This window comes from Rhizopus microsporus, assembly GCF_002708625.1.
Source record: "Rhizopus microsporus ATCC 52813 unplaced genomic scaffold scaffold_2, whole genome shotgun sequence".
Taxonomy (NCBI): domain Eukaryota; kingdom Fungi; phylum Mucoromycota; class Mucoromycetes; order Mucorales; family Rhizopodaceae; genus Rhizopus; species Rhizopus microsporus.
In genome coordinates, this window is record NW_019671917.1 from 2044797 (window position 1) to 2068329 (window position 23533).

The 23533-nt window shown below is 36.3% G+C and overlaps 13 protein-coding genes across 13 annotated transcripts; 9 read left to right on the forward strand and 4 right to left on the reverse strand.

The window, feature by feature from the left end:
• Positions 1-1186: 1186 nt before the first annotated feature.
• RHIMIDRAFT_311138 (actin-binding FH2) lies at positions 1187-6194 on the reverse strand. The gene is made up of 12 exons (XM_023614708.1): positions 5833-6194; positions 5524-5786; positions 5388-5468; positions 5276-5342; positions 4888-5220; positions 4242-4830; positions 2817-4190; positions 2546-2763; positions 2341-2496; positions 2068-2284; positions 1596-2009; positions 1187-1543 (listed from the first exon to the last, which is right to left on the reverse strand). The coding sequence occupies exons 1-12, from the start codon at positions 5962-5964 to the stop codon at positions 1236-1238; spliced, it is 4152 nt and encodes a 1383-aa protein (XP_023470420.1). The 5' UTR covers positions 5965-6194; the 3' UTR covers positions 1187-1235.
• Positions 6195-6216: 22 nt separating this feature from the next.
• Positions 6217-7183, reverse strand: RHIMIDRAFT_289458 (Prefoldin alpha subunit). The gene is made up of 6 exons (XM_023613646.1): positions 7091-7183; positions 6909-7014; positions 6824-6855; positions 6678-6752; positions 6527-6632; positions 6217-6478 (listed from the first exon to the last, which is right to left on the reverse strand). The coding sequence occupies exons 1-6, from the start codon at positions 7163-7165 to the stop codon at positions 6423-6425; spliced, it is 450 nt and encodes a 149-aa protein (XP_023470421.1). The 5' UTR covers positions 7166-7183; the 3' UTR covers positions 6217-6422.
• Positions 7184-8346: 1163 nt separating this feature from the next.
• Positions 8347-9260, reverse strand: RHIMIDRAFT_311140 (uncharacterized protein; the record flags this gene model as incomplete). Its single annotated transcript, XM_023614709.1, has 5 exons — positions 9164-9260; positions 9020-9108; positions 8853-8967; positions 8578-8805; positions 8347-8517 (listed from the first exon to the last, which is right to left on the reverse strand). The coding sequence occupies exons 1-5, from the start codon at positions 9239-9241 to the stop codon at positions 8347-8349; spliced, it is 681 nt and encodes a 226-aa protein (XP_023470422.1). The 5' UTR covers positions 9242-9260.
• Positions 9261-9384: 124 nt separating this feature from the next.
• RHIMIDRAFT_266705 (DnaJ-domain-containing protein) lies at positions 9385-10568 on the forward strand. Its single transcript, XM_023611936.1, has 7 exons — positions 9385-9540; positions 9591-9604; positions 9656-9681; positions 9741-9862; positions 9915-9981; positions 10033-10223; positions 10275-10568. The coding sequence occupies exons 1-7, from the start codon at positions 9415-9417 to the stop codon at positions 10554-10556; spliced, it is 828 nt and encodes a 275-aa protein (XP_023470423.1). The 5' UTR covers positions 9385-9414; the 3' UTR covers positions 10557-10568.
• A 66-nt stretch (positions 10569-10634) lies between these two features.
• Positions 10635-11855, forward strand: RHIMIDRAFT_65268 (HAD-like protein). Its single transcript, XM_023615521.1, has one exon. The coding sequence runs from the start codon at positions 10716-10718 to the stop codon at positions 11754-11756; it is 1041 nt and encodes a 346-aa protein (XP_023470424.1). The 5' UTR covers positions 10635-10715; the 3' UTR covers positions 11757-11855.
• RHIMIDRAFT_223210 (cyclin-domain-containing protein) lies at positions 11847-12828 on the forward strand. Its single transcript, XM_023607475.1, has 2 exons — positions 11847-11975; positions 12040-12828. The coding sequence occupies exons 1-2, from the start codon at positions 11873-11875 to the stop codon at positions 12696-12698; spliced, it is 762 nt and encodes a 253-aa protein (XP_023470425.1). The 5' UTR covers positions 11847-11872; the 3' UTR covers positions 12699-12828.
• RHIMIDRAFT_289462 (uncharacterized protein) lies at positions 12811-14392 on the reverse strand. The gene is made up of 6 exons (XM_023613647.1): positions 14062-14392; positions 13966-14011; positions 13812-13912; positions 13455-13760; positions 13012-13399; positions 12811-12943 (listed from the first exon to the last, which is right to left on the reverse strand). Exons 1-5 carry the CDS (start codon positions 14185-14187, stop codon positions 13241-13243), a joined length of 738 nt encoding a protein of 245 aa, XP_023470426.1. The 5' UTR covers positions 14188-14392; the 3' UTR covers positions 12811-12943; positions 13012-13240.
• RHIMIDRAFT_234312 (uncharacterized protein) lies at positions 12848-13197 on the forward strand (the record flags this gene model as incomplete). Its single annotated transcript, XM_023608133.1, has 2 exons — positions 12848-12922; positions 13024-13197. The coding sequence occupies 2 exons, from the start codon at positions 12848-12850 to the stop codon at positions 13195-13197; spliced, it is 249 nt and encodes an 82-aa protein (XP_023470427.1).
• A 218-nt stretch (positions 14393-14610) lies between the features above and the next one.
• Positions 14611-16260, forward strand: RHIMIDRAFT_247207 (uncharacterized protein; the record flags this gene model as incomplete). Its single annotated transcript, XM_023610393.1, has 1 exon — positions 14611-16260. One exon carries the CDS (start codon positions 14611-14613, stop codon positions 16258-16260), a length of 1650 nt encoding a protein of 549 aa, XP_023470428.1.
• Positions 16261-16825: 565 nt separating this feature from the next.
• On the forward strand, positions 16826-17266 carry RHIMIDRAFT_183816 (U2-type spliceosomal complex subunit CWC24; the record flags this gene model as incomplete). Its single annotated transcript, XM_023605826.1, has 1 exon — positions 16826-17266. A coding segment is annotated over one exon (441 nt), but the record flags the coding sequence as incomplete, so codon positions are not given.
• Positions 17267-18796: 1530 nt separating this feature from the next.
• Positions 18797-19195, forward strand: RHIMIDRAFT_195016 (glucocorticoid receptor-like (DNA-binding domain); the record flags this gene model as incomplete). Its single annotated transcript, XM_023606021.1, has 2 exons — positions 18797-18941; positions 19032-19195. Coding segments are annotated over 2 exons (309 nt in total), but the record flags the coding sequence as incomplete, so codon positions are not given.
• A 204-nt stretch (positions 19196-19399) lies between these two features.
• RHIMIDRAFT_289466 (uncharacterized protein) lies at positions 19400-19833 on the forward strand (the record flags this gene model as incomplete). Its single annotated transcript, XM_023613648.1, has 2 exons — positions 19400-19618; positions 19659-19833. The coding sequence occupies exons 1-2, from the start codon at positions 19500-19502 to the stop codon at positions 19831-19833; spliced, it is 294 nt and encodes a 97-aa protein (XP_023470431.1). The 5' UTR covers positions 19400-19499.
• Positions 19834-20387: 554 nt separating this feature from the next.
• RHIMIDRAFT_266714 (uncharacterized protein) lies at positions 20388-21749 on the forward strand. Its single transcript, XM_023611937.1, has 2 exons — positions 20388-21312; positions 21364-21749. The coding sequence occupies exons 1-2, from the start codon at positions 20671-20673 to the stop codon at positions 21547-21549; spliced, it is 828 nt and encodes a 275-aa protein (XP_023470432.1). The 5' UTR covers positions 20388-20670; the 3' UTR covers positions 21550-21749.
• The last annotated feature ends 1784 nt before the right edge of the window (positions 21750-23533 follow it).

Consider the following 23533-nt stretch of genomic DNA (forward strand, 5'->3'; position numbering starts at 1 on the left):
ACTCTTATAAAGTCACCAACTTGGTTTATGTTCTTTTCAAGAAGAAGAAAGAGATAACGAGAAGTTTTTTCTTTTAGCTTTATGTTGTCAGTTTTGATCAACGAATAACCAAGATCAATCACTTGTACTTACATTAATGGATATCCCACTAGACAGTTTTAGGCTAGGCAGAGGCTTTGATAGTGTGAAGTTGTAGAGTGAGTCCACATGTAACACCCGTAATATTAGCTTATTTTCTGGTGCACGTAGTGTTGGCCTTTTTTCTCATCAGGATTATGGGTCGACTCCTTTTACCTCTTTGCTTGTCATAAGCTGCTTGTTGAACTTGCGTGAGTATCCAAGCCGCAAGATGGACATGTCCTTTTTGTATTGCTTTTTGTTTTCATTCTAAAGTTCCCCAAGGCACGTTATTTATCTATTTTTTTTCTGTATCTTTTTAGAAGTAAGAGGTAGAGCACTGGAAGATGATACTGTAGAAGCAAATGTTGTCAAAGTAGATGTAACTGAGTTATCAAGATTGACATCTTAAAAAAGTAAGGAGCACGATATCTCGTTATGTATAATTTTGGTACCTACTCTTTAAAGCCTTCTTTTCTTTTTAGAAACTCTCAGTTGGATCATCTTTATATTTTTGCTTCCTTATTTATTATAAGCTTTGGGGAGAAAATAAATATTGATAGATTTAGTCAAGTTCTGTCTAATACTTTTCACCAGAATCTCGAGTGCCCAATAAAAATTTGGAAGTCGCAGGGAAAATGATTATTTACTTTGGAACAGATCAAAACTATAAAGACAACCAAAGATTACTGTCAACTAGATCAATAAGGAAGCGCATGTATTCCTGAGTAACTCTGACATTGTTTACTTTAGAAACCTCTTCTGTTTTCCTCGATGGTCATTTTATACAACTAGCGGAGACAACAACTTTATTGCTTTTTAATGTTTCATAAGTTGTCGAACTAGGAACCAAACATGCTTTTTTTCGCGTGCTTTGCAATAGAGCCATCTTGTTCCTGAACAAGCTTAATAAATCGCTTAATACTCTCTTGAGCATAAGCTTTGTATGATTATATTTTTCCGTCATTATTATATTCGTCTATAAAAATACTACGCTCTGAAATATCGTCTGTATCCACTTCTTATCTCCAACGACCTCAGTGTCTTCGTATTGAATTTTTACATTTGTCTGAAAAAAAGCTTTATTTTTCTGAAAGTAATTTTCATTTGTCTGAATTCTAAGGCTCTATAATTGAAGATCTATTTTCTTGTTCAGCCAATGAGGCTAATTTTTTCATTCTATCAGAACTTGTAATCCTTCTTGAGCCTCTTCTTGACCTTGGCAGCGGTGGTGCTTCTTCTTCATTTTGTATATGCCTTAGTAAATCTTCAGCTCTCACAACCATTGACTCTGCTCTCGTCCTTCGTCTTTCTCTCATAGACATCCTACGACTTCTTCGTTGTTGGGTAGTACCCATCTCTCCTGAACGAAGCTTTTCTAATAGATTATCCATTATATCTTTATCATCTTGATTCTCTGCAGGGCCTAATTTAATACATGAATAAACGTTCATCTGTAGCAAATTGTATACACCAACCATCTTTGATATCCAGTCTGTTCTTAAGTCGAGCTTTGCGCTGCTCCTGGTATTGCCTGGCCTTCTCCGCTTGTTCTTTTTTCTTTCGTTGCAATTCAATATCAGCCTTGGCTCGCGTCCAACTTGATAAGAATGTCTGGAATATACCAAAGAATTCATCAGGCTTCATCTCACTTGGATCTTCACCAAAATAGGACACAACATCTTTATAGGCAATATCCATAGACGTGTACCTGACTTCAACTTGATCAAACTTTTCTATGGCACGGTCTCGGAACTTGTACATGACAGATGCAAAGTTATCTCCTTCTTCAGCCTCATAATCAGGTCCATAATGGCATTCCAATTCGTGAATGAGAGATTGAAGGCCCACACGAAGTTCATTATAGTCTTTGATAAGATCCTGTATGGTAACTGCATTGTGTTTTGTGAGCCATACTGAATCATACCGTTTACATATATATAAACTCACCTCTACATGCTTCACCACACAATTCCAAATCCTTGACCAGACGTGCACTTATATTTGGAAATTTTTCTTCAACCATTGTACATAAGAAATGAAGTAATGTGGTATTGTTTGTTGACGCTCTTGTATCAACCAATTTGTTTATACTTCCAATACGGATACCAAAAGCTCCTCCTTGGAAATTAGTACCGTTTAAGAAATTGCCTACCATCAAGACGATCTTTATGATATATCGTTAGAAAGTTATTCATTTAGTTATCTTTTTATCTCTCTTACATTCAAAAGGTCTTTCACTGCTTCAGATTCCTTCAGACTTGTTGAAGCGTCCATGACATTTGCCATACTCTTGCCAAGTTGAGTAATGCGTTCGTTGAATGTTGTGTAGAACAGCATGTGGTTAAGACGTTCTTTAAATCTATCAATCGTCATGATCTATAGCGTGGTTAGCTTCAAGTCTATACCGCAGGCCATATCTTCCTACCTCGGCACAAAAAGCATCCGATTTGGACAAGCATTGCAGATCTTCTTCAGACGCAGTTTTCAAAAACACGGACAATTTACCCATTTCGTCATGAGTAGGCGCGTTCACCAAGAGGTTCCTCAGTAGTACCTCTGTGCAAAATCTTTCATCCACAGCCAAGAGCTTCTTTCTAAAATCTTGAAATGATACGTTTTTATTCTTGGCAAGAATGGCAATATCTATATAAAAAAGAGTCAGAAAAAAGTTTTTCTATTTTAACATCATACTTTACTGATATTGTGTGCCTTTCTTGTATCAATAATGTAAATTTCTTGCCTCTTTTCTTTGGTCACTTCTCTCTTAGGAGCAACCACTTTTTGAGCAAATATTTCTTCCATTCGCTTAAATATGCCTTCTGAATCAAACAGTTCTTCCAATGCTTCTTCCTTCTGTTCTAGGTCGGATGTCTTCCAGATGGTTGAATTGATATAGTTGGCGTTTAATTTCTGCCATTGCAGTTGACGCGTTTTAACGGTTGGTAAATGTTTCATTTGCTTACGGAGTGCTGCTGCTACTGCATTGGGTGTTCCTGGTGGTAAGGGCGGCGCAGGCGCTGATGGTGGTGCAGGAGGCGCAGGTGGTGCAGGTGGTGCGGGAGGTGCAGGAGGAAGTGAAACAGGTGCAGGAGATATATTATTCGGTTGTCCTGAAGGTAGCAAGGATGGAGGCGGCGATGGAGGTGGTGGGATGTTATTTGATGCAACGTTACTATTGGCAATTGAAGAAGAAATGTGCTTGTTGTCTAGCGAAGCTTGTTTGATGGGACTAGATACTGATATACCAGAAGATGTAATTGGTGGAGGAGGAGGTGGTGGTGGTGGTGGCGGCGGCAGTGCTGAGTCTGGAATAATGGGCATATTTGACATTGTGGGTATATTGCTAAGGTTATCATACGTTTCAGCCTCCACAGTATCATTTGTGGCTGTCGTGGTTGCTTTTTCTATCTCTTGTTCAGTAGACGTTATTGCCAGCTCAGTTTCTATTTTTTCTTCAAGGTTCACTCTATCCACTTTATTATCATGTGCTTTTGAGGAAATTCTTTTACTCTTTCGAAGCGTCAGAGTGTTTGTATCAGCTATTTCAGGCTCAATTACTTCCTGTATTTCCGAAACATGCGCTTGCCTTCGGCGATTGTTGGACCGTCTGACGGCTGATCCCATCAAGGGCATTGTTCCAGGCAATACAAACTCTCCTAGCCCACTGCTTGACCCAAATTGACGAGCCAATTGCATCTTGAATTCCTCAGATAGACCCATTGCAAGTGACTTATATTTCGTTTCGTCTTTTTCACTTGGTGTCTTTTTGGCAATGATATCAGATTCTTTCTTATGATGCCCCTCTAAGCTTGCTTGAGCACGAATTCTACCAAATGCTGTGGCCAAATCCTTTCGTGAGATCACAATATTTCCTTCCAAGCTTGCGCCATCTTCGTCTATAAGCTTATAAAAGTCTTCCAGCTGCTTACCCGCCTGCTCAAGATTAGCATCATATTCATTCTGCAAGTCCCTTAGTTTTTGTTGTAAGGTTGAGATGGTATGTCGAGACATTCGTAACAAGTCCTCTAGAGAAGCTGTCTTCTCTCTTAACTGTACAACTTCGAGCGCATCTATATTCTGGATTTATTACATGGCCTCTTCTTAAGCTGACAATGACTTACCCCCTTCATGAGATAGCTGCTGACGTAAAAGGTCCCGTTCTCTTTCGAGTTCCTCATAGTTGGCTTGTAGCTCTTTCAGATCTTCGAGCGTTGTCTTTAATTGATCCTGATCAGCAAATCTATCAATCAAATGCTGTACAGTCGTATTGTAATCTGCAGAAAAGTCGTCAGATAACCCTTTGTGATCCAGTACGACTTGTGCGACTAAATTATCGATAACTTGAAAGTATCTGGACTTTAGGTTGCTTTCTTCATTGTTGATAAGCAAGAGGTGCTGTAGACAGCTCAAAAAGAAGTCATACGCGCGTGTGCCTTCTACCGTAGATAAGAGGTATTCGAATACTTCACGTGGATCATCTTTATCATTCAAAACATTTTCATGATACACATCCATCAGCTCGTCCTGATCGTTCTCTGCCAACAATTTAAATTCCCTGATTTGACGGTCAACATGTTCATCTGCCAATTCTTTCATCTTTTCCATGATTCTTTCTAATCCAGACGCGTTCATTTGATTGCGAAGATGTATTCTTATTTCCACATCTTCTACGACATTAATGATCGCATTCACTAGAATCATATTGTACAACTAATATAAACAAGAAAATCAATACGAATCAATTAACACGAATCTAAAAATACTTACGACATACTCAATGAGTTGATTATCTGGCGAGCCATAGGCTGCCATCTTTTTAAAGTCTTCACTAGCACCAACCATGCTGCCCATTCGACCACGTCCGCCCAAGGTGACCTCAACCTCGGCTAACCATGCATCAAATCGACCAAATCCTCGTTCTTTATCACGTAGTTTATCCATTGCCTTCAAAACAAGGTCTTGTCCGACTGGTATCTCATAGTAACACATAAACACCAGTACTTCACATACAAGTCGTCGTGATTGAATAGAAGGTGATGTGATGCAATTGACAATTTCTTGAACGCATTGAGGGTGTCTCAAGGCCTCCCTTGCACCTATCTAAACAACAAATCAATCTCTAGAGTCGTAAAGTCTCCCCCTTTTTCTTTTTTACCCTATTGTTTAATAAAGCTTTAAAACACTTTAATAGATCTCCTTCAACCGCAAGATTCACCGAATGTCTATTTTAAGTGTTAAAGATATACTATAAATACTTTTAAACTTGCCTATGCTTTGTCTTGTTCAATGTTGTCAGTAAGTCCGTAATGACTTGTAGACCTTGCATATCAATAAATTGTCGAACCCAACTGAGGGAATTTGTTAGCCATAGGATGTATGCATCATGATCCCTGTTACTATTACCTTAGAGGCATTGTTCTTAATCCAACAGCAAGATGAGAGACTATTTTTACATTGACGCCCTTTGACGTATCCGATAACTTTTTTACATAATAATCAGGACCCTTTCCCTCCTCTATCTTTTTATCTGTGCCTCCTCTTCTGGATGTAGGTTGAGTAGTGTTTGATTCGGATTGAATATCCTGAGCGACCATGATTCTCTTCTTGTCCACTGAAAAAGATGACATTTTTAATCTTGCGTTGGCGTCATGGATACCTCTTCTTGTCTTTATAAACATTAACATGTGTATTACATAAAAAAAGAAAACTTACGAGCATGCGTTCAAAGCATTCCTCAACCTCGGCATCAGTCATCATATCGACATGAGTAAAGTCACTGTCATTGCTTGGTATTGATGAAGACTGTGAACTTCTGATGGATCCTTCTGTTTTATGACCTATCATATTCTAGGGTCAATATTTATTATTTAACCTCTTGTTTCTCTTTATGTTGTTGCTTTTTTTACTCAAGTAATCGTCGGGACTTTTAGGAGAATGAGGGGAACTGGAATAAGGTTGATGTGTATTGATGACAATCTCTGTCTTTTTCTTTCCCTTCGATTTTCCTCGACTGAAGAGGTCCATTTGGAATAGAATAGACGAGGATTTACTATACTGTGAAATATGTTTTATGCAATAAGAAAAAAAAAAGAAAAGAAAAAAAAAATGGAAAGACAAGAAATAAATATGCCCCTGATTTCAAACAAAGATGGTCCCTTTTTTGTTACTTTTTCATATTCCTACCTGCTCTTTTTGTACATTGATGATTCCCGTAGAATGCTTAGCCCTTGACACTTTAAAAACATAAAGGGACTTCCCCGTTTTAGTCTGATGACAACAAAAGACAAGATCTAATTTTTTATTTATTTCTTTTGTTGAGCTTGTTCTTGGATCTTTTCTTGCATAACATTGACAATGGCTGATTGAGGTTAGATAGTTGTTATTATTGTTACTTGTAATAAATTACCTCTTAATGTACTTTGCTTGTCAGTAATCGTCTTTTCAAGTGTACCAAGATTATTCTTTACAAATTCTACTTTATCCTTGTAGAAAGTAGTCGCATCACTGACAGACTATATATGATGTTAAAACGCGTATTATGTAATCACAGTTTTTACCTTTTCAATAAAATAGCCTGTGCCTACATCCACAATCACCTTGTTGACGTCGCTTAGTTTACCTGGTACATAGAGGTATGTTGTGGTTAAGGATATATGTATAATAAAGAATAGTATGAATATATATATATATAATAAAAGGATATAGATGATGTGAGAGGAACTAGAATAGTTTTATCTATAACGAATATTATTAAATATAATGTTGTTGTTGTTTTTTTTATATGTTACCTTCACTCTTTTCACTTTTTAAACTATTGACGCTATCTGCACAATCTGCAAATCGTCCCTGGACTGTCTTTAATTTGCTATATGATTGAGTTAGATGATTCAATTCCTAATGAAAAAAAAAAGCACGAGTTAGTTACATCATAGACACGGCCATCTCTCTCTTTCTCTCTTTTTTTTCTTACCTCTTCTAATTGAGTCTTGACTTGTTGAAGAGAAGAAAGATCGAGATCAGTAATATTGACTTGTTGTTGTGACATTTAAAATATAAAAGAGAGAAAAAAAAAAAAAAAGAAAAGTAAAAAGAGAGAGAACGGTCTGAATTTCAAGTTTTTATTTAAACCAATTTTTTATGATTATTATTATTTTTTTTTTCTTTTTCTTGAAATGCTTTTATACAAGTTCAAGCAATGCAAAAATCAACTGAAAAGACTTCATTTGAATTATTGGATGCCAAGATGAAACGAAACTTGCAAGACTTACTTGCAGTACAGAAACTACTCAAGAGTAAGAGTCCTAAAGAAGAAGATAGGCAAATACAACAACTACAGCTAGAGTGTAGTAAATATCAAGCAGAAGCAATAGATTACAAGACAAGACTAAAAGAGGCGCATGAACAATTGATATCGCTCCAAGACAGAGTGACTCAGTTACAAAAAGTAGAAGAGTATACAAAGAAGCATGAATTAGAACATGCGTCTTGGAAAATAAAGCTGGACAGTCTAAAGAAAGACAATGAAGAGTTGAAAGAGATAAATCAACAACTAGAATGTGATATCAATACCAAATCAAACGAAATAACCCAATTAGAATCTGCTCTAGTCGCAGTGGAGAAGGAGCTTAAAAATGCACAAGAAAGATTGACTGAAAAGGATAAGGAACTCGAAGAATGCTATCAGAGGGTAGATCAAGCTCAAGATAGATTGAATAAACAAGATGAAAAGCTAAAGGAATTATTAGCAGAAAGGATTATAGAAAAGGAAAGGTTACAAAAGACAATTGATAGATTAAAGCAAGAGAATGCTTCGTTTGAACAGACAATGGACGCATTAAGACAAGAAAACAATTCACTTGAACAAAAGTTGAATGAATTAGAGGTGTACAATAGCAAAAATATGGCATCCGTCAAGACTAAAAGTAGAATACCCGTCTTGACTGCCTCTCTTTCGTCTTCAACACGTAACAGCAATGATATTATATCAGACGATATGTCACAAAAAATGAAAAAGGATATATTACTCTACCAAGAGAAATTGGCTGAACTAACCGCTCAGAACAAAGAGCTGCTGACTGCATTTGAGCGATCAAAGGAGTACAGTGAACTCCTAAAGACATACCTTGAAGAATCCCGTCATGAATCAGATGAACGATATAAAGAAATATTGAGATACAGGGAAGAGATCAATCAACTGAAAAGAGCACAGATTTATTTATAATAAACCTAAATCACATTCACAATTCCCTCTTGTTTTCCTCTTTGTAATGGGTGTGCTAATAATTGACATAATGCCTTGGACACATTATCTTGTCCCAACACCTTGACCATTTCATAATACCAGCCAGGCACTTGATCACTATCAAGATCATTCCAGGCATCATAAACCAGCTGAGCCTGGTCATCCAAATCATGCAAATAGATTACATCTAGTGTAAAATTGGATGAATGGCGTACCTCAACACACCATTCTTCATTTAAACTCCTTTCGGGAATCACTCTGGTTCTACTGTAAATCACTATTGCCTGAGTAAAAGTAGACTTGTCATCTAGATTTGCATTTACAGAGATATCTTTAAACAACGATTCTAATTGAAAGCTATCATAAGATGTACTGCCAATTTGCTCATCTAGCATATCAGCATATGAGCAGGCTTCTTGTTCATCCAAAGTAAAAGGTTTCCACTAAGCTTTTGTTAACTCCAAGCAAAAAAAAAAAAGATCTTTTTTACCCATTCACTCTTTTCCTTTAATAGCATAAACGCGTATTTATCATTTTTGTTGCCAATGAGCTTATTCATTAAGATATATCTCTTTATAAAACGAATGATAGTCTCTAGTCTCGTACTAAACAAGAGTATAACGCAACTTATTCCCATCATTTCTTTTTGGTATTTACCTGGTCTTTAGGTTAGTATTGTTTAAGCCTCCATCTATAGAAGCACTTAGAGGTGAATTCATTTCTTTGGAGACATCAACACAAAAGATCTTGCAAAATTAACTCCTTTAATGAATACATTTAAATAAAAACAAAGTTGCTCACGATTTGTCTAGGAATAGCCTTTTTGAGTAATAAGCTGTCAGTTGCGTCAAGGTCAATAAATGTCTGCTTGTTTGACATGAAAGCAAGGTGAGAAGGGACTTTTTTTTTTTTTTGGTCAAAGCAACAAAAAGTCACGATTATGCATCTTACCATTTCCCCTCTCTCTCGACCTTTTTTTTTTTCTGGAAAATTGTTATTTTCTTTCTTTTTCCATACATACTCTCTCTTTCTTTCTTTCTCTCTTTTACCAAATGGACTATTACAAGATACTAGAACTTGATTCCAATTGTTCAGAAGAAGATATCAAAAAGGCTTATAGAAAGCTGGCATTAAAATACCATCCAGACAAAAACCGCGAACCAGGAGCAGCTGAGAAGGCAAGTGAAGACAAAAGTGTATTACTTTTTATTATTAACATATTGTATAGTTTAAAGCGATAAGGTATACGCAAAACTTTATTGAATAATTGAATCTAATCCTCTCTCGCCACAGTGAAGCATATCAAATTCTGTCAGATCGTAAAGTATATCCTATTGTGTGTAGCATTCAAAATAACATTCTATTTTTTTATATGTAGCTGAAAAACGAAGGATTTATGATAGTAGAGATAGCTTTGTGCAAGCAGATGACGATATACCTTATACAACTCATGATAACTCTTACTACTATAGAACGTCTCCTCTATTTTCTACTTTCCAGGTAAATCCAAACAAAGGACTCTTTTGATGAACACGGCTCTTATATATACTAGTTTCAATCACCTGAGGATATTTTCAGACAGTTCTTTGGTGGACAAGACCCTTTCAAGCTATTCTTTGGTAATTACATCAATCATATATAATAAAAAAAACACTAATAATGTTGAATAGACGATCCATTTTTGGGTGTGAGTAGAAGAGACCCTCTCTTTGATAATAGTCCCTTTGACGAGTTTGCGGGTTTTTCTCAACGATCAAGTCTATTTGATTCACCTTTGGCATCAGGTGCCAAAAGTGTGTCTACAAAAACAACAATCATTAATGGAAAAAGGCATACAGTGACCACGATTCAGGATAAAGATGTAAAGAAACATATTAAATCAAAAGAAAGGATTATTCACCTTTATTGATAGGGTGTTAAAGTGATTGAGGATTATGGAGATGGTCATCAGCGTATCACTATTAATGGAATGGAACAGCCTACTTCAATTACAGGACCATCAAGCGAACAACAACAACAACAACAACGAATTGCCTATAATGAGGAACAGCCTCAAAAAACATCCAACCGTGTTTCAATTGATCATACAAGTCCAGTCAATGACACCTCCACATCTGTGGATGCCAATAGGATGGCTCATGATAGGAATACACATGGTAAATTCTATAGAAAACCTTTTTTATATAATTGCTGAAAGATTCTTTAGAAAAGAAAAAAAGCAACAGGTCAGTCTGTTGTTGTACTGTTCAATAAACTCATAAATTAAAACTCAATTGTCTTCAGACAGTCTACTACTTAAGAACCCCCCTTCCTTTCATTCATGTCAAAAGGATGACTTTAATTTTTTTCTATAATGAAAATTGTTCAGAGCTTTCAAGAGATATTAAAAGAAAACAAATATGACACAATAGCTTGTGATATTTATGGTGTCATTCATGACGGCATTCAAGCTTACCCATTTGCAACATCTGCTCTAAAGCAGCTCAAGGACAATAACGAGCGTGTGGTCCTACTGTCGAACTCAACAAGACTACAAGACAAGTTGGAAACAAGCATGGCATCGAAATTTGGAATTGAAGGCACGTTGTATGAGAGTATTTTGTCTAGTGGCACCTTGACAAAATTGTTTTTGGAAGATATTGCCGCATACAAGGTAAGAGGCCAACAAGGAGCGTCTTGTCATGCCACAGTGGTCAAAGAGGGAGAACAGAGACGCATGGAACCAAAAGAATTTGCAGATCGATACTTGAAGACCGGTCGATTCTTCCTGGCGGGCGATCCAGACTGGCAGGAACCACTGTATGTCCATCTGGCCCCTACGATCGAACGGGTTCACAGTTATGAATCGATTGACTTTGTCTTGCTCGGATCTATTCGTGGACTCTTTCCCGATACGAACCCTGTTGATCCATTTGATGAAAAGGCAGTACGAGCAGATTATCAGCCACTGCTCGACACATGCCTGGAACGTGGCATTCCCATCATCTGCGCCAATCCTGATGTATTTGCGCCTAATGGAGTGAACCCAGATGGAAGCACTAAATTGTTGATATGTCCTGGATATATTGGGAAGATGTATGAACAGATGGGTGGTGAAGTGTTGTATTTTGGTAAACCGTTCTCAAGTATTTATGATTACCTCATCGCTCATCGTTCAACATTGGAAAATGAGTCATCAAGGAACAAGATAATTTGTGTGGGCGATAACGTAGCAACTGATGTTCGAGGTGCGACGGAGGCCGGACTTGACGTTGTCATGATCTTGGGTGGCGTTCATGGACAAGAGTTGAAACAATTCGACAATGATGATGCATTAAAGGCATACGTGAAAGATCTTTGTAGACAGAATGGTAGTAAAGAACCAACCTATCTGATGCCATTACTCAAATATTAGAAATAAAAGAGAGGTCACAACGTACCAAATCAGGCAGTTTCTAACAGAGAGACGGGGTTGTTGGTTTTTTTTTTTTTTACGCTTGACCCTTTTTTTTTTTCTGTTCATTTAATGACATGAATGAATCTATAGCAACCACAAGCAATAAAGCTTCCAACGTAATTCAAGTCCCCGAATATTATTATGCGGTTGACATTAATTACTTGACTCACATGATTGGTAAATTACTACTACACAGTGATTCATTACAACAAACACTTACACTATCCAATATAATGTATAGCTGACATGCTAAGCAGACTCATCACCCATAACGACCTGATACCTCTAACACCTAGCAACCTCACTCGCTTTCATTCACGCACACCACCCAATATATCTTTAAGCGATTATTTACGGCGCATAGTCAAATACACCTCTGTAGAAAAATCCTGTTTACTGATACTTTTGATCTACATCGACCGTGTTTGTGAGCTTCACCCACACTTTACTGTCTCTTCACTCACCGTTCATCGATTCTTAATCACAGCGGTAACAGTATCATCCAAGGCATTATGTGATTCTTATTGTACGAATTCACATTATGCTAAAGTGGGTGGCATATCCACGCAAGAGATCAATGCGCTCGAATTGGAGTTTCTAAGACTCATTGATTGGCGTCTTTGCTCAACTGGACCGATTCTTCAGCAGTACTATGCCAATTTAGTCGAACAACATCCTTGTTATGAACGCACCTTGAGTATATCAAAAAGTGGATCTAAAGGCAAAAAACGACGAAGGAGTAGTGCAAGTGCTATAGAGGCAATACTATCAGAAAATATAGAACAAGTGAATGACGATCTGTCATCATCAGATACTGAAAATATAAAAATAGAAGAAGAGATAACACAAAAGCATTTTGATACATTATTGGAGGATGACAGCATACCCTATATTGCATAATATATTATAAAATGTGTTTTTTTTTTTTGGACCCTTCATATAAAGAGTGTTCATGCGTAAAAAGGATAAACAAATAAACACCGAAGATTAAAGTCACAGTCCCCTGTTTTTTTTTTTATTATTATTATTATTTCTTTTATTTATACATTATGAGTTGGAGTGGTAGCTTCTCTCAGAATTATGTAGATCCTCAACACTTGATTGAGGCTGAACAACAAATTGAAGTATTCATGGGAATGTTTCAAAGGCAAGATTATATATATATATATATGTAGTTGGGACCTTTTTTTCTTTATTGACACATTTCATATATAGAATCACACAGGCATGTCATGATAAATGTATTCCCACAAAGTACCATGAACCCGATTTGAATAAAGGTGAACAGAAATGCATAGATCGCTGTGTTGGAAAATACATGTCAATACAAACATTACTTGGTGAAAAATTAAGACATTTAGCACCTGGAAGTGATCCTCAAAATGACAGCTTTCAATAGTACCATATAGATTATTTTTTTATCATTAAAAACATGCTTTATTTTAAACATTACCCGAAGGAGGAGGTGGCATCGTTCTGAAAAATGGGTTTGGAATGAATCGAGGATAATAATTCATGAAAGCAGTAGGCATGATACCATTAAATGCCATGATACCACGGAGTTTGTCGAAATAGTAGAATATACACGCTGACCAATAGACCTTTTAAAAAATGGGTTCATCATATGCTACACACAAAAGATGTCTATAAACTTACATAACATATAGAGATGATGATCAGTATAGCAAGAGCAAATTTGATTTCATCTTCCCAGAGTTTATGACAGTTAAATAAATCATCATTATTGCTTGTTGGTTGATAATCAAGCTGTATCTGTGATCCATTGACAAAGACAACCGTGATCGTTTCATCTACATGCCCTCTCGATTTTCCTACGCACCAATTCATATATGAAGATTTCTGAACACCGAATAGGATGATATTGGCAAAGACGTCTACTAGAAAGACAGGTACTGTTAGAACGAGAAGAAGAAAGCCAAGTTGAAGGTGGCCTGGTCGATCCTAAATAAATGCATGAGAAACTGAGATGAGCCTAGACAATAACTCTCTTACCACAAATAATCCATAAAGTATAAACAAGGCGACCAGGCCAAAAAATATCGAAATAGATGCCATAATGATTAATGCTGTTTTATCCAAATAAGAAAATATAGCTAGATATAGAATAAGCAAAGGGCGGGACGACTTTTTTTTGGATTTTCTTTACGTGTAAATCCCAAGAATGCGGTTGTTGCAATATATGTGTTTAATCCCTAAATGAAAAACTTGTAAGAAAGATTAAACAAGGACAGTAGATCCTTACAATCCATATGGCGCATGCTATTCCACAACCTCCTCGAAGTGACATAAACCCACAAAACTTTCTGTGAAATCGATTGTCATCTTCATATTTTGTTTCAATGCGTGGCGTACGTTCGAACACAACCATGATGGATGAGGAGAAAATAAAGATATAACAATCTTCTTATAATAATAATCATAAATAAAAAACATTGCTTAATTTAGGCATGAGCAGAAACAACTTTTGACCAAGGCTAATTGAAACTGCGATAAGAACAATGAAATTGTAAACATAAGAACACCCAAATTCTTCTTTATTTATCAAGGAACAAAAAAAAAAAATATCAATAGCGTCCATAAAGAAATAAAAAGTATCTCCCAAGATTATTGAGATTGTTCATATCATCCAAGAGGATTGAGATGAAAGTGATTTTATATATAGCCTCTCTTTTTTTTTGAAGAGAAAAGCACTAAAGATCAGCAGCATAAACATCTATGCGGAGTATAACCGATAATTCTATAAATTGTCCTTCATCTTCATTCTCTTCTTTCCTTTAGACATAATCTATCAATGAGCGGTAACCAACAATTACCGGATGATATAATTGAATACATTTTCAGGTATGCCTCAAGAGCAGAAGCACCAACCCTTCGGTTCCTTTCTTTAAAATGGCACCCCTTTTTCACACAGCGTTTATTTTCATGTGTATACTTTAAAAGCTCTTCCATGTTCAAAGAGTTCTTGCGACTGAATACAGCATGTGAAAACACCAGACTGTTGAACATTGGGTTATTTGTTAAAGCAATGAAAATAGACTATCCAACCTATAGAACACGCAAGACCATATCATTCAAAGAGTTTATACAGCTGGTCAAGTGTTGTCCAAACGTAAACACATTAATTGGATCAAGAGAAATCTTTGATAACTGCCTTTCATCCCATTTGCTTGCCGTCGGTGACAGTATCAAATGGAGCATTCGACAACTCTATTTTTCAAGTGAATTCGAACTGAAGCACTATTACAAGTACAAGGATTCGATCATTAGCATTTCTGAACTTCAAGAGGCTCCAGACCTACAATTTGTAAAATCCTTTCCAATGCTCAAATCTCTGGCTCTACCTTCCAATTTACCCCTGACGACAATGCAAGACCTTATGTTCGTATTTGACTCATGTGCTCATTTATCACAGTTCCATGCAGATATTAACATAGATGAAGATATAGACGTCAGAAACATCCTTGGCCCGTACCCTTCTTTAATATCCATCCATTTCAATTCTCACGGGCCATTCATATCTGGAACAGTAATCGACTTTATTACAAAAAGATTTGTCAATCTATGCGATATATCGCTCACTATTATTCCTCTTCCTCTGTGTAGACCTCTGTTTGCAACCTATAGTCAACTGCTTGGCTTTCTGATGCAAACACCCAAGACGTCGTTCAGTGTGGAAATGTCAATAGAGAAGGAAGAGGAAGGACAAGACTTTGAAATAATCTCAAATATTTGCGAATGCTTTAACAATTACGTTAGAGCGACCTCCATGTTTACAAACAGACGCAATTTTCTAGAAATCCTTGTCGATAGCTGCTATTCTCAGACAGTATCGATAAAAACAACTTTGGAGAGTTCGACTAAGAATAGACCACGGCCAGATAGATTACTTGACGACCCGTTTGCGTTGAATATCCATGAGTTATGTATAGAATCTCCAGCCGAGCCTACCAAACTATCACGCTCTATCAGCTTATTCATCAAAAGATGTCATCAGCTACAGGAGTTACAGCTTTCCATTCATTTGCTGTCATTTTATGGCTATGTCTATGAATCACTTCACAGTCTGCGAATCCATGCAGCTACTGTTGACGTCGGTTTCTTTCAGTGCTTGTCCGCCAGTTGTCCGAACCTAAAAGAATTGTATCTACGTGATGTCCGTATTGTCCGCCACAGTCCCGATGGTAGTATTTATACAAATGACAGACAATGGATAAACCTTCAAGATCTGCGGTTACAGAAATTAACATTGAATGTATTTGTGGCATTCGTAGTCATAACAACCGACAAGAGATGTAGATACTATTTTGTACAAGACGCACAAGTGAGAGAGATCACTGTTGAACAGGCCATGATCTTGGCAGACAGGTTTTATAATGAAGATTGCTATTATATCTGTTGTCATGATGAGGTTGAATTTGATGCTAATATGGTTAGTTGGTGACATGTTTACTTAATAAACACTATTCTTTAATACGAGAAGAATCCAATTGGATAAAGAAGGAATATATTATTAATGCACATTTATTTATTTTTGCTACAGCTTGATATTTTTTCTTTTTCTTTCTAATAAAAAAAAAAAAAACATGGCAGAAGAGATTGTTCCGATTAATCAGCAAGAAGAAAAGGTCAATTTCTTCAAGAAACGTTCAACAAATAAGAATATTCGAAAACGTAAATTGACAACAACAAAACAAGATTCTGACGAAGACGTTGATTCTGAAGAGGATGAGGATGGATCAGCTACTGTGTCTGAAGTAGTGACTAAATCTCGAAAGACAGGCTTGAATCCATTTGTACAAAGCACAAGAAAGAAAAGAAAGAATAATAATAATCAAGACGAGGAAGAAGAAGATGGATTTGGTGTTCATTATGCAGCAGACAAATCCACTGATATTAAAAAGAATGACGCAACACGATACGATACAGAATGGGAATTAGAAAACAAAGAAATTCAACAAAAGAAAGACAACAATAAAAAGAATGCATTGAATTCGAAAATGTCAGTTGGACCACAACGTGCGCCTGCTAATCTGAGAGTGACAGCACGATTTGACTATCAGCCTGATGTTTGTAAAGATTATAAAGAGACTGGGTTTTGTGGATATGGAGATTCATGTATATTCTTGCATGATCGTGGTGATTACAAGACAGGCTGGCAATTAGAAAAAGAATGGGAAGAAGCACAAAAGAGTGGAAGACAGTTTGGAGCGAACGATCCCAATAAATATGTTATCTCTGACGAAGAAGACTCTGATGATGAAGAATTACCATTTGCCTGCTTGATTTGTAGACAAGAATTTGATAACCCAGTTGTGACTCGGTGTCATCACTATTTTTGTGAATCATGTGCTCTCAAAAACTACCAAAAGACACCCAAGTGTTTTGCCTGTGGGATGGCCACACAAGGTGTATTCAGTACAGCCAAGAATTTATTGGCTAAATTGAAAAAGAAGAAGAAGCGTATAGAAATGATGAAAGAGGAGGAAAATACAAGTGACCTGGACGATAGCTTCATTGAAGGATTAGAGACTAAAGATGAATAAATAAATTGTTTACCCGAAAGTGACGCAAATTAAAACCTTGTTCTTTTATGGAAAACGATTCAAGATTATCATCATCAAGTGGACAAAGATCATCAATCTTTACATGTTTTCATATAAAAAGAAAGGGATAAAAAAGGACAAAAAAAAAGGGGGGAAGAATATGAAATTAAAGAGGGCCTCTATTGTTTACTTTCTCCTTCTCTTTCTTTCTTTCTTTCTCTTTTTTTTTTTGCTTGAATATCATTTGTTCACAAGAGTGCTTTTCTACTTTGTTTCTTGTTCTCTCTCCTTCTATTTTTAATCAATTTGATTGGTTCGATAAGACTTGCACTTTACCCTACTTCTATTTTAGTAAAAAATACGACAAATAGGCAAAGTGAGATTGAGTTGGAGTCATTGTTATTGACTCAGTTCGCTACAGAATTAATCATAAGGTTTAAGTACAGGATAACCTATCACTTCTCCGATTCTATCTTTACAATTCAAATGGCGATGACTAAAAAAAATAAAAAGATTGAAAAAAGTTTTCCTTTACTCTTTTTCTTCTTTTTCTTCTTCAAGAAGATTTATTCTTTTTTTTTTATCTACTTTACTTTATTCTGCACCCTTGTATAAACCCTCTATCTCTCTCTCTCTCTCTCTTTTAATTAATTATTATTGTTTGAAAACCCCCACCTCTTTTTGTTTATTATCTGTAGTGTACCATTATATCAAGAATGTACGCTACCACCTTTTAATTCACTTTTTAAATCTCTCTCTTAATTAATTTATAAAAAAAAAAAGAAAGAATAAGTTAAATCCCCCTTTTAAAAAAAATGGCCTACTATTATATGTTTAACGGAAAACACGTGGGAAACGACGTAGATTGAAACAGAAAACAAACTTACAATGACTGCTATTACAACTAATACTGCTCCTATTACAAATACTACTACAAACACTACTACTACAACAATGAATACTCTTATCAGTGATAACAACAATCATACCATCAGCGCAATGAACATCGATCAAGCAATTACCTATCAAGACCCTTTACTCTTTCAACAGTACCCTCAAGAGGACTCTGCTATCTTTACTGATATCTTTAAGGATTCCTCTTTGGATCAACTTCTTGGTTCGGTCTATCCCTCTCCTATCTCCTCTCCGGATTCATCTGCCTCCGAGACTTTGGATAGCCCTACCACTTTACTTCAAGATAGCTTTCTTGATGAATTCCTGTCAAATACTGGTGATGAATCAACCATCCAATTAGATGCTCTTGATCAATTCATTCAGCAAGCAACCCAAGAACAATCACCTACGGACACACCACAGCCCACCATGGAGCCTGTCAAGCCACGTACGAACAAGAAGAATCAACTGCAAGGTCAATCCACCATGGCCATCAAGATCAATAACCAAAAGACCAATCGTCCTCCTCGCAAGTTGGAATGCTTTAACTGCAAGGTGACCAAGACCCCTCTTTGGAGAAGAACTCCTGATCGCAAGCACTCTCTTTGTAATGCCTGTGGTCTTTATTACAAGCAATATAATCACCATCGTCCTCTTCATGTTCGAAACAAGACTCATACCGTTCGTGCCCATCCCTATGATCGCAGCTTACCCGTGACGATCGTGAGACCAGAGATGTCTTACCCTGCCTCCCCTGTGAGTGAACAGGTGCCAGAAATGAATCAAGAATGTGCCAACTGTCATCAGACTCAAACCCCCTTATGGCGCAAGAATGAGCGTGGCGAGCCTGTCTGTAATGCCTGTGGTCTCTATGCCAAGCTTCATCATCGTGACAGACCTGCAGAAATGCGCAAGACAACGATTCAAAGACGTCGTCGTGATTGGGCAAGCGAAGAACCCCAGAATGAGATGCATTCCTTTACGGGCCTTGAAGCTGAAGACACTCGTTTTGTCTCCTTATTACTTCAAATGGATAGAGAACAGATGCATGACTTTCTTGGTATGCTTGAACGTCGTTGTGGCTTCTTAAAGACAATTCTTAATAGCACTTTAGAAAATAATGAAAATTAGAGTTTAAATTAGTCAATAAAAAATATGTTTATTCCCTCCCCTTTATTCTCAGTATAAGAAAAACACATGCTTTGTATATATATTTTTTTCTCTTTTTTCTATATTTTTGCAAATGAAAAAAATGGAAAATAAGAACGAATTAGAGTATCAAGAAAAGTTGAATGTATTAGAAAGACAGCGAGAAAGTTTAGAATTGATGATGCAAAAGATGGATGAAGAATGGGAAGAAAGGTATAAAGATATACAATTGACTTGCACTTATATATAAAAGCGGTACAGGCATTGGTTGGATATCAAGTGATATCGTTCAGCAACAACAACAGTACCTTCATTCTCTACTGAATGCCAATGATCAAACAGTAGCAAAGGCCTCTCTTGTCTCTCCTCTGGCGCACAGTACCGAATTGCCTACGAGTCAAAGTGATAAAGATAAAAAAAAGACTTGACATATATAGTCACTATAACAAAAGGAAAAGAAGAATAAATAAATAAATAAATGTGCATAGTAATTATTCATTTGCCCAAAAAGACAAGTTACTCGATTGTGTGTGTGTGAGTTAAATAGGCATAGGTTGAATGAGTCTAAAGAAGGGGTAAAATATTATCCTAATTTGTCAAACAGCATTATTTGAACCTTTTTTATATTATAAAAAAGATAAAGGGGTAGTTCTTTTTATAGAAGCAAATCTCATATACGTTTCACCTTTATCACACAATGACATGTATTGAACACTTGCAGGGGTCATCTTTTTTCAGCTGACCTCTCGCCCTATTAAGCGACTGCTAAATCAGTACTGTAACTTATTTTCTGCATTTATTGTTCAGACACTAGAGTAAAACTGTATTGAACACATGTTTTTATTGTAGATTTAGAGAACAAATCAATGTGAACATATTAAAATAAATAACGTCAAATGATAAACACATAACCGCTTTAGGAAATGTAGAATAAAATACAAAAAGATCGACATTTCATCACCTTTTTAGACTAAAAAAATTTCTGGCAATTCACGTCGTACAGGTCTAAACCAAGATTATGGGATCTACAAGTTGGTTCAAAAGCGAGGGGGGGCGTGTCATCTTTTTTTTATTGGGTGGTCGATTATATTAAGTGTAATCTAAATAACTTAAAGAGGTTAAGTTTGATTTGAGTTCAATATTATATTTATAAACTCCACACTTGATGTATAGTGCTTAAAAGACAAGATCTCTCTTGCTTCCTTTCTTTTTTTTCTTCTTTTCTTTTTAAAACAGGCTTATTACTTTCCTTTTTGCTTTTTAGAATGATTCAAAACAATAATATTGTGACAGCACCTCGAGTACCATCTTCTCCCAGCGTCAATTATTATGATCCCAGAGGTCATCCATTCTACACTCATCAGCAATCAGCCCCTGTTCATAACAATCACTATTTAAACACCTCCGCTCCTTTACATTCGACCGTTAATTCTACAGCTGCAGCCGCTGCCGCCGCCGCCGCAGCAGCAGCAGCCGTGGGTGTCGACCTAAACACGTCTTTACCCCCTCTATCACGTCTGTTACCACCAAGTGCCAATGATTCGCGTACGGTTCGGTCGCAAGGTGTGTACAAAACGCCACCGCTCGGTCATCGCTTTGACGACGTATACATGGTACACCAACATCTGCCTTATAATGATGTCTTTCACCCACCCTCGGTTCGTTCACACCAGCTCCCTTCACCTCCGACATCTGTTATCGACAGCGTTTTGATGTCGGGTGACGCTCTGACAAACCACCACCAGAAAGTCTTTTCATTTGTTCCGCTACCGGGAGTTCAACAAAAGAAACGACCGAGAAGAAAATACCATGAAGTAGAAAGATTGTATAAATGCAACTATCAAAACTGTACAAAGGCTTATGGCACATTAAATCACTTGAATGCTCATGTCTCTATGCAAAAACATGCAAGTATACACTTTTATTGTATACGCGTAAAGTATTTACCGATTCTATAGGGCCCCAAAAGATTACCAGCTGAATTTAAAGAACTTCGTAAAATGTGGAGAAAGCAAAAGCGAGAAAACAAAAGAGAAAAACAAAGAGACGACAAGGATGAGGAATACAATTCCTTTTTGCCACACTGGTCTCCTGATAAGCCTACTACATTTCGAACTAACTATGGATTTATGCCACAGTACTAATCAAGTTATGCTATAATAATAATAATGATGATGATGACAACTTTTTTTTTATATGATGTATATTTTTATAATTCTGTACATAAACAATAAATATATGGAAGTTTTTAATTTTACCGAGTTACACAATTTTCGATTGTTTATTTATTAAATGCATCATTTTTTTTTATTTGTTTTCTGAAATGAGGTCAAAGCTTAAAAAGGGTAAAGAGAAGAAAAAGAAGTCTGCATAAATTTACAACTCAATTCTTTTAACAATATGCTTTTTTTTTTACATTCTATTCAGAGAGAGACAAGAGGGGAACAAGAGTGGCTGAGAATACAAAAAGTTAAAGTTGTGCACTTTCATGTGAAAAAGATAACAGATTAATAGTAGTAAAATAGACAAATGTTGATTAGTCAAGTCAACATTTCAGACAAATGCATGATTGAGGAATTCTAATTTCATATTGACATACAGTCGTTCCACTGCCAATTTGAGGATTGAATATCGTTCCTAATTCAACCTTGATTGCCTCCATTTCGACTTCAGATGTGGTCAATACTCTCTGAGCCGTGCTTTTTTATTCGTAGTTTTAAATTAATAACAATAAAATACAAAGTGTTCTATATTCTATATCCCTTTCATAGCTTTCTATGCGCATTGATCTATTAATTTTTTCTCGTGAGTGAGGCTGCTTTTGCTGCTTGAAGAATATGCAAAACTAAAGGAATGGGTGACACCACATCTTTTGTCTTCATTTTAGCAACTGTACGACAAGTACGTGTTTTCAAAGTACTACCCATGATTTGATCAGACTGCTTGATACAGAATTTGAAGGTAACTTGTTGAACGAGATGTAGTAATTGGTAATTTAAAAAAGGCCTGTATTTTTCAACTGCTTTTTCATCATCAAAATAATGGGTAATTCTGTTGGTGTTTTTGTCGAAACGAAATTGTCATAAATTATCAAAAAGATGATCCATACTTACTGTGGCTGAACTTGACGGTGGAGGCCTGCACATTTCGCATTCATTCATCTTCATAATAAGGGGTCACCTATTTCCGCTTTGTACTTCTGTATTTATTGTTTAAAAGATTACTATTTTTTAGGAGACAAAAGCTCCTCAATTCCACATCCTTATAATTGATTGAAATTTGATACCGTGTTTAATAAAACATAGAGCAAATCTTCATTTTTAAATGTAATATCGGAGACGGGAGATAGAATGATATTGCTGAGGATTCTATCTTTGACGATTATACGGAGCTTGTTAAACAGATCATTCACGTTTTGCTCACTCTCTTGTTGATTACCGTCGGTGATATTATTGATGAATAAGTAGTTTTAACTCGAAACATAAGAATACAACTAGATGGAATGAGTCTCTTTATAATCCTTTAATGAACAAAGAAAAGAAATAGATCCATGGCAAAAAGGAAATTGATCTTTATATGCAAGGATATATGATGTCAGCCAATTGCATATTATATATGACGCATAATCAAATACTACAAACTATAGGCGCCATGCATCAGTGTTGTATGCTTAATGTGAGGCACTATGTTAATATTTGAGATGACTTTGGCTTGTGTACGAAATATATATATTGATTCTATTACATCAAAGAGTGTAATCTTCTTTGATATAAACATAGAAATATGACACCGTCCTCATCTTGCTCATCATTGTCATCGTTGTTCTCCTCTTGTTTATCATGCTCCTCGTTATTCTTTTCTTCTCCATATCTCAGTTTAAAGATTGATGCTCTTTGATAAGTGTGTTGCTTGCTGTTTATAAAAATATTACAGAAAATTCAGCTGTCGCATCAATCAATTCACCATCTAATTTATAAAGCAAACTATAAATCACAGCACAGTTCAAAATCAATCCCATCTAGAACTCTTTGATTTATGACTTATTCTCGCTTGGGTATAGTTCCCCTCATTGATCTTTGCTGAAAAATTGAGTCAGTGAAAGGACAAGAGACAAATGTACTCATTGTA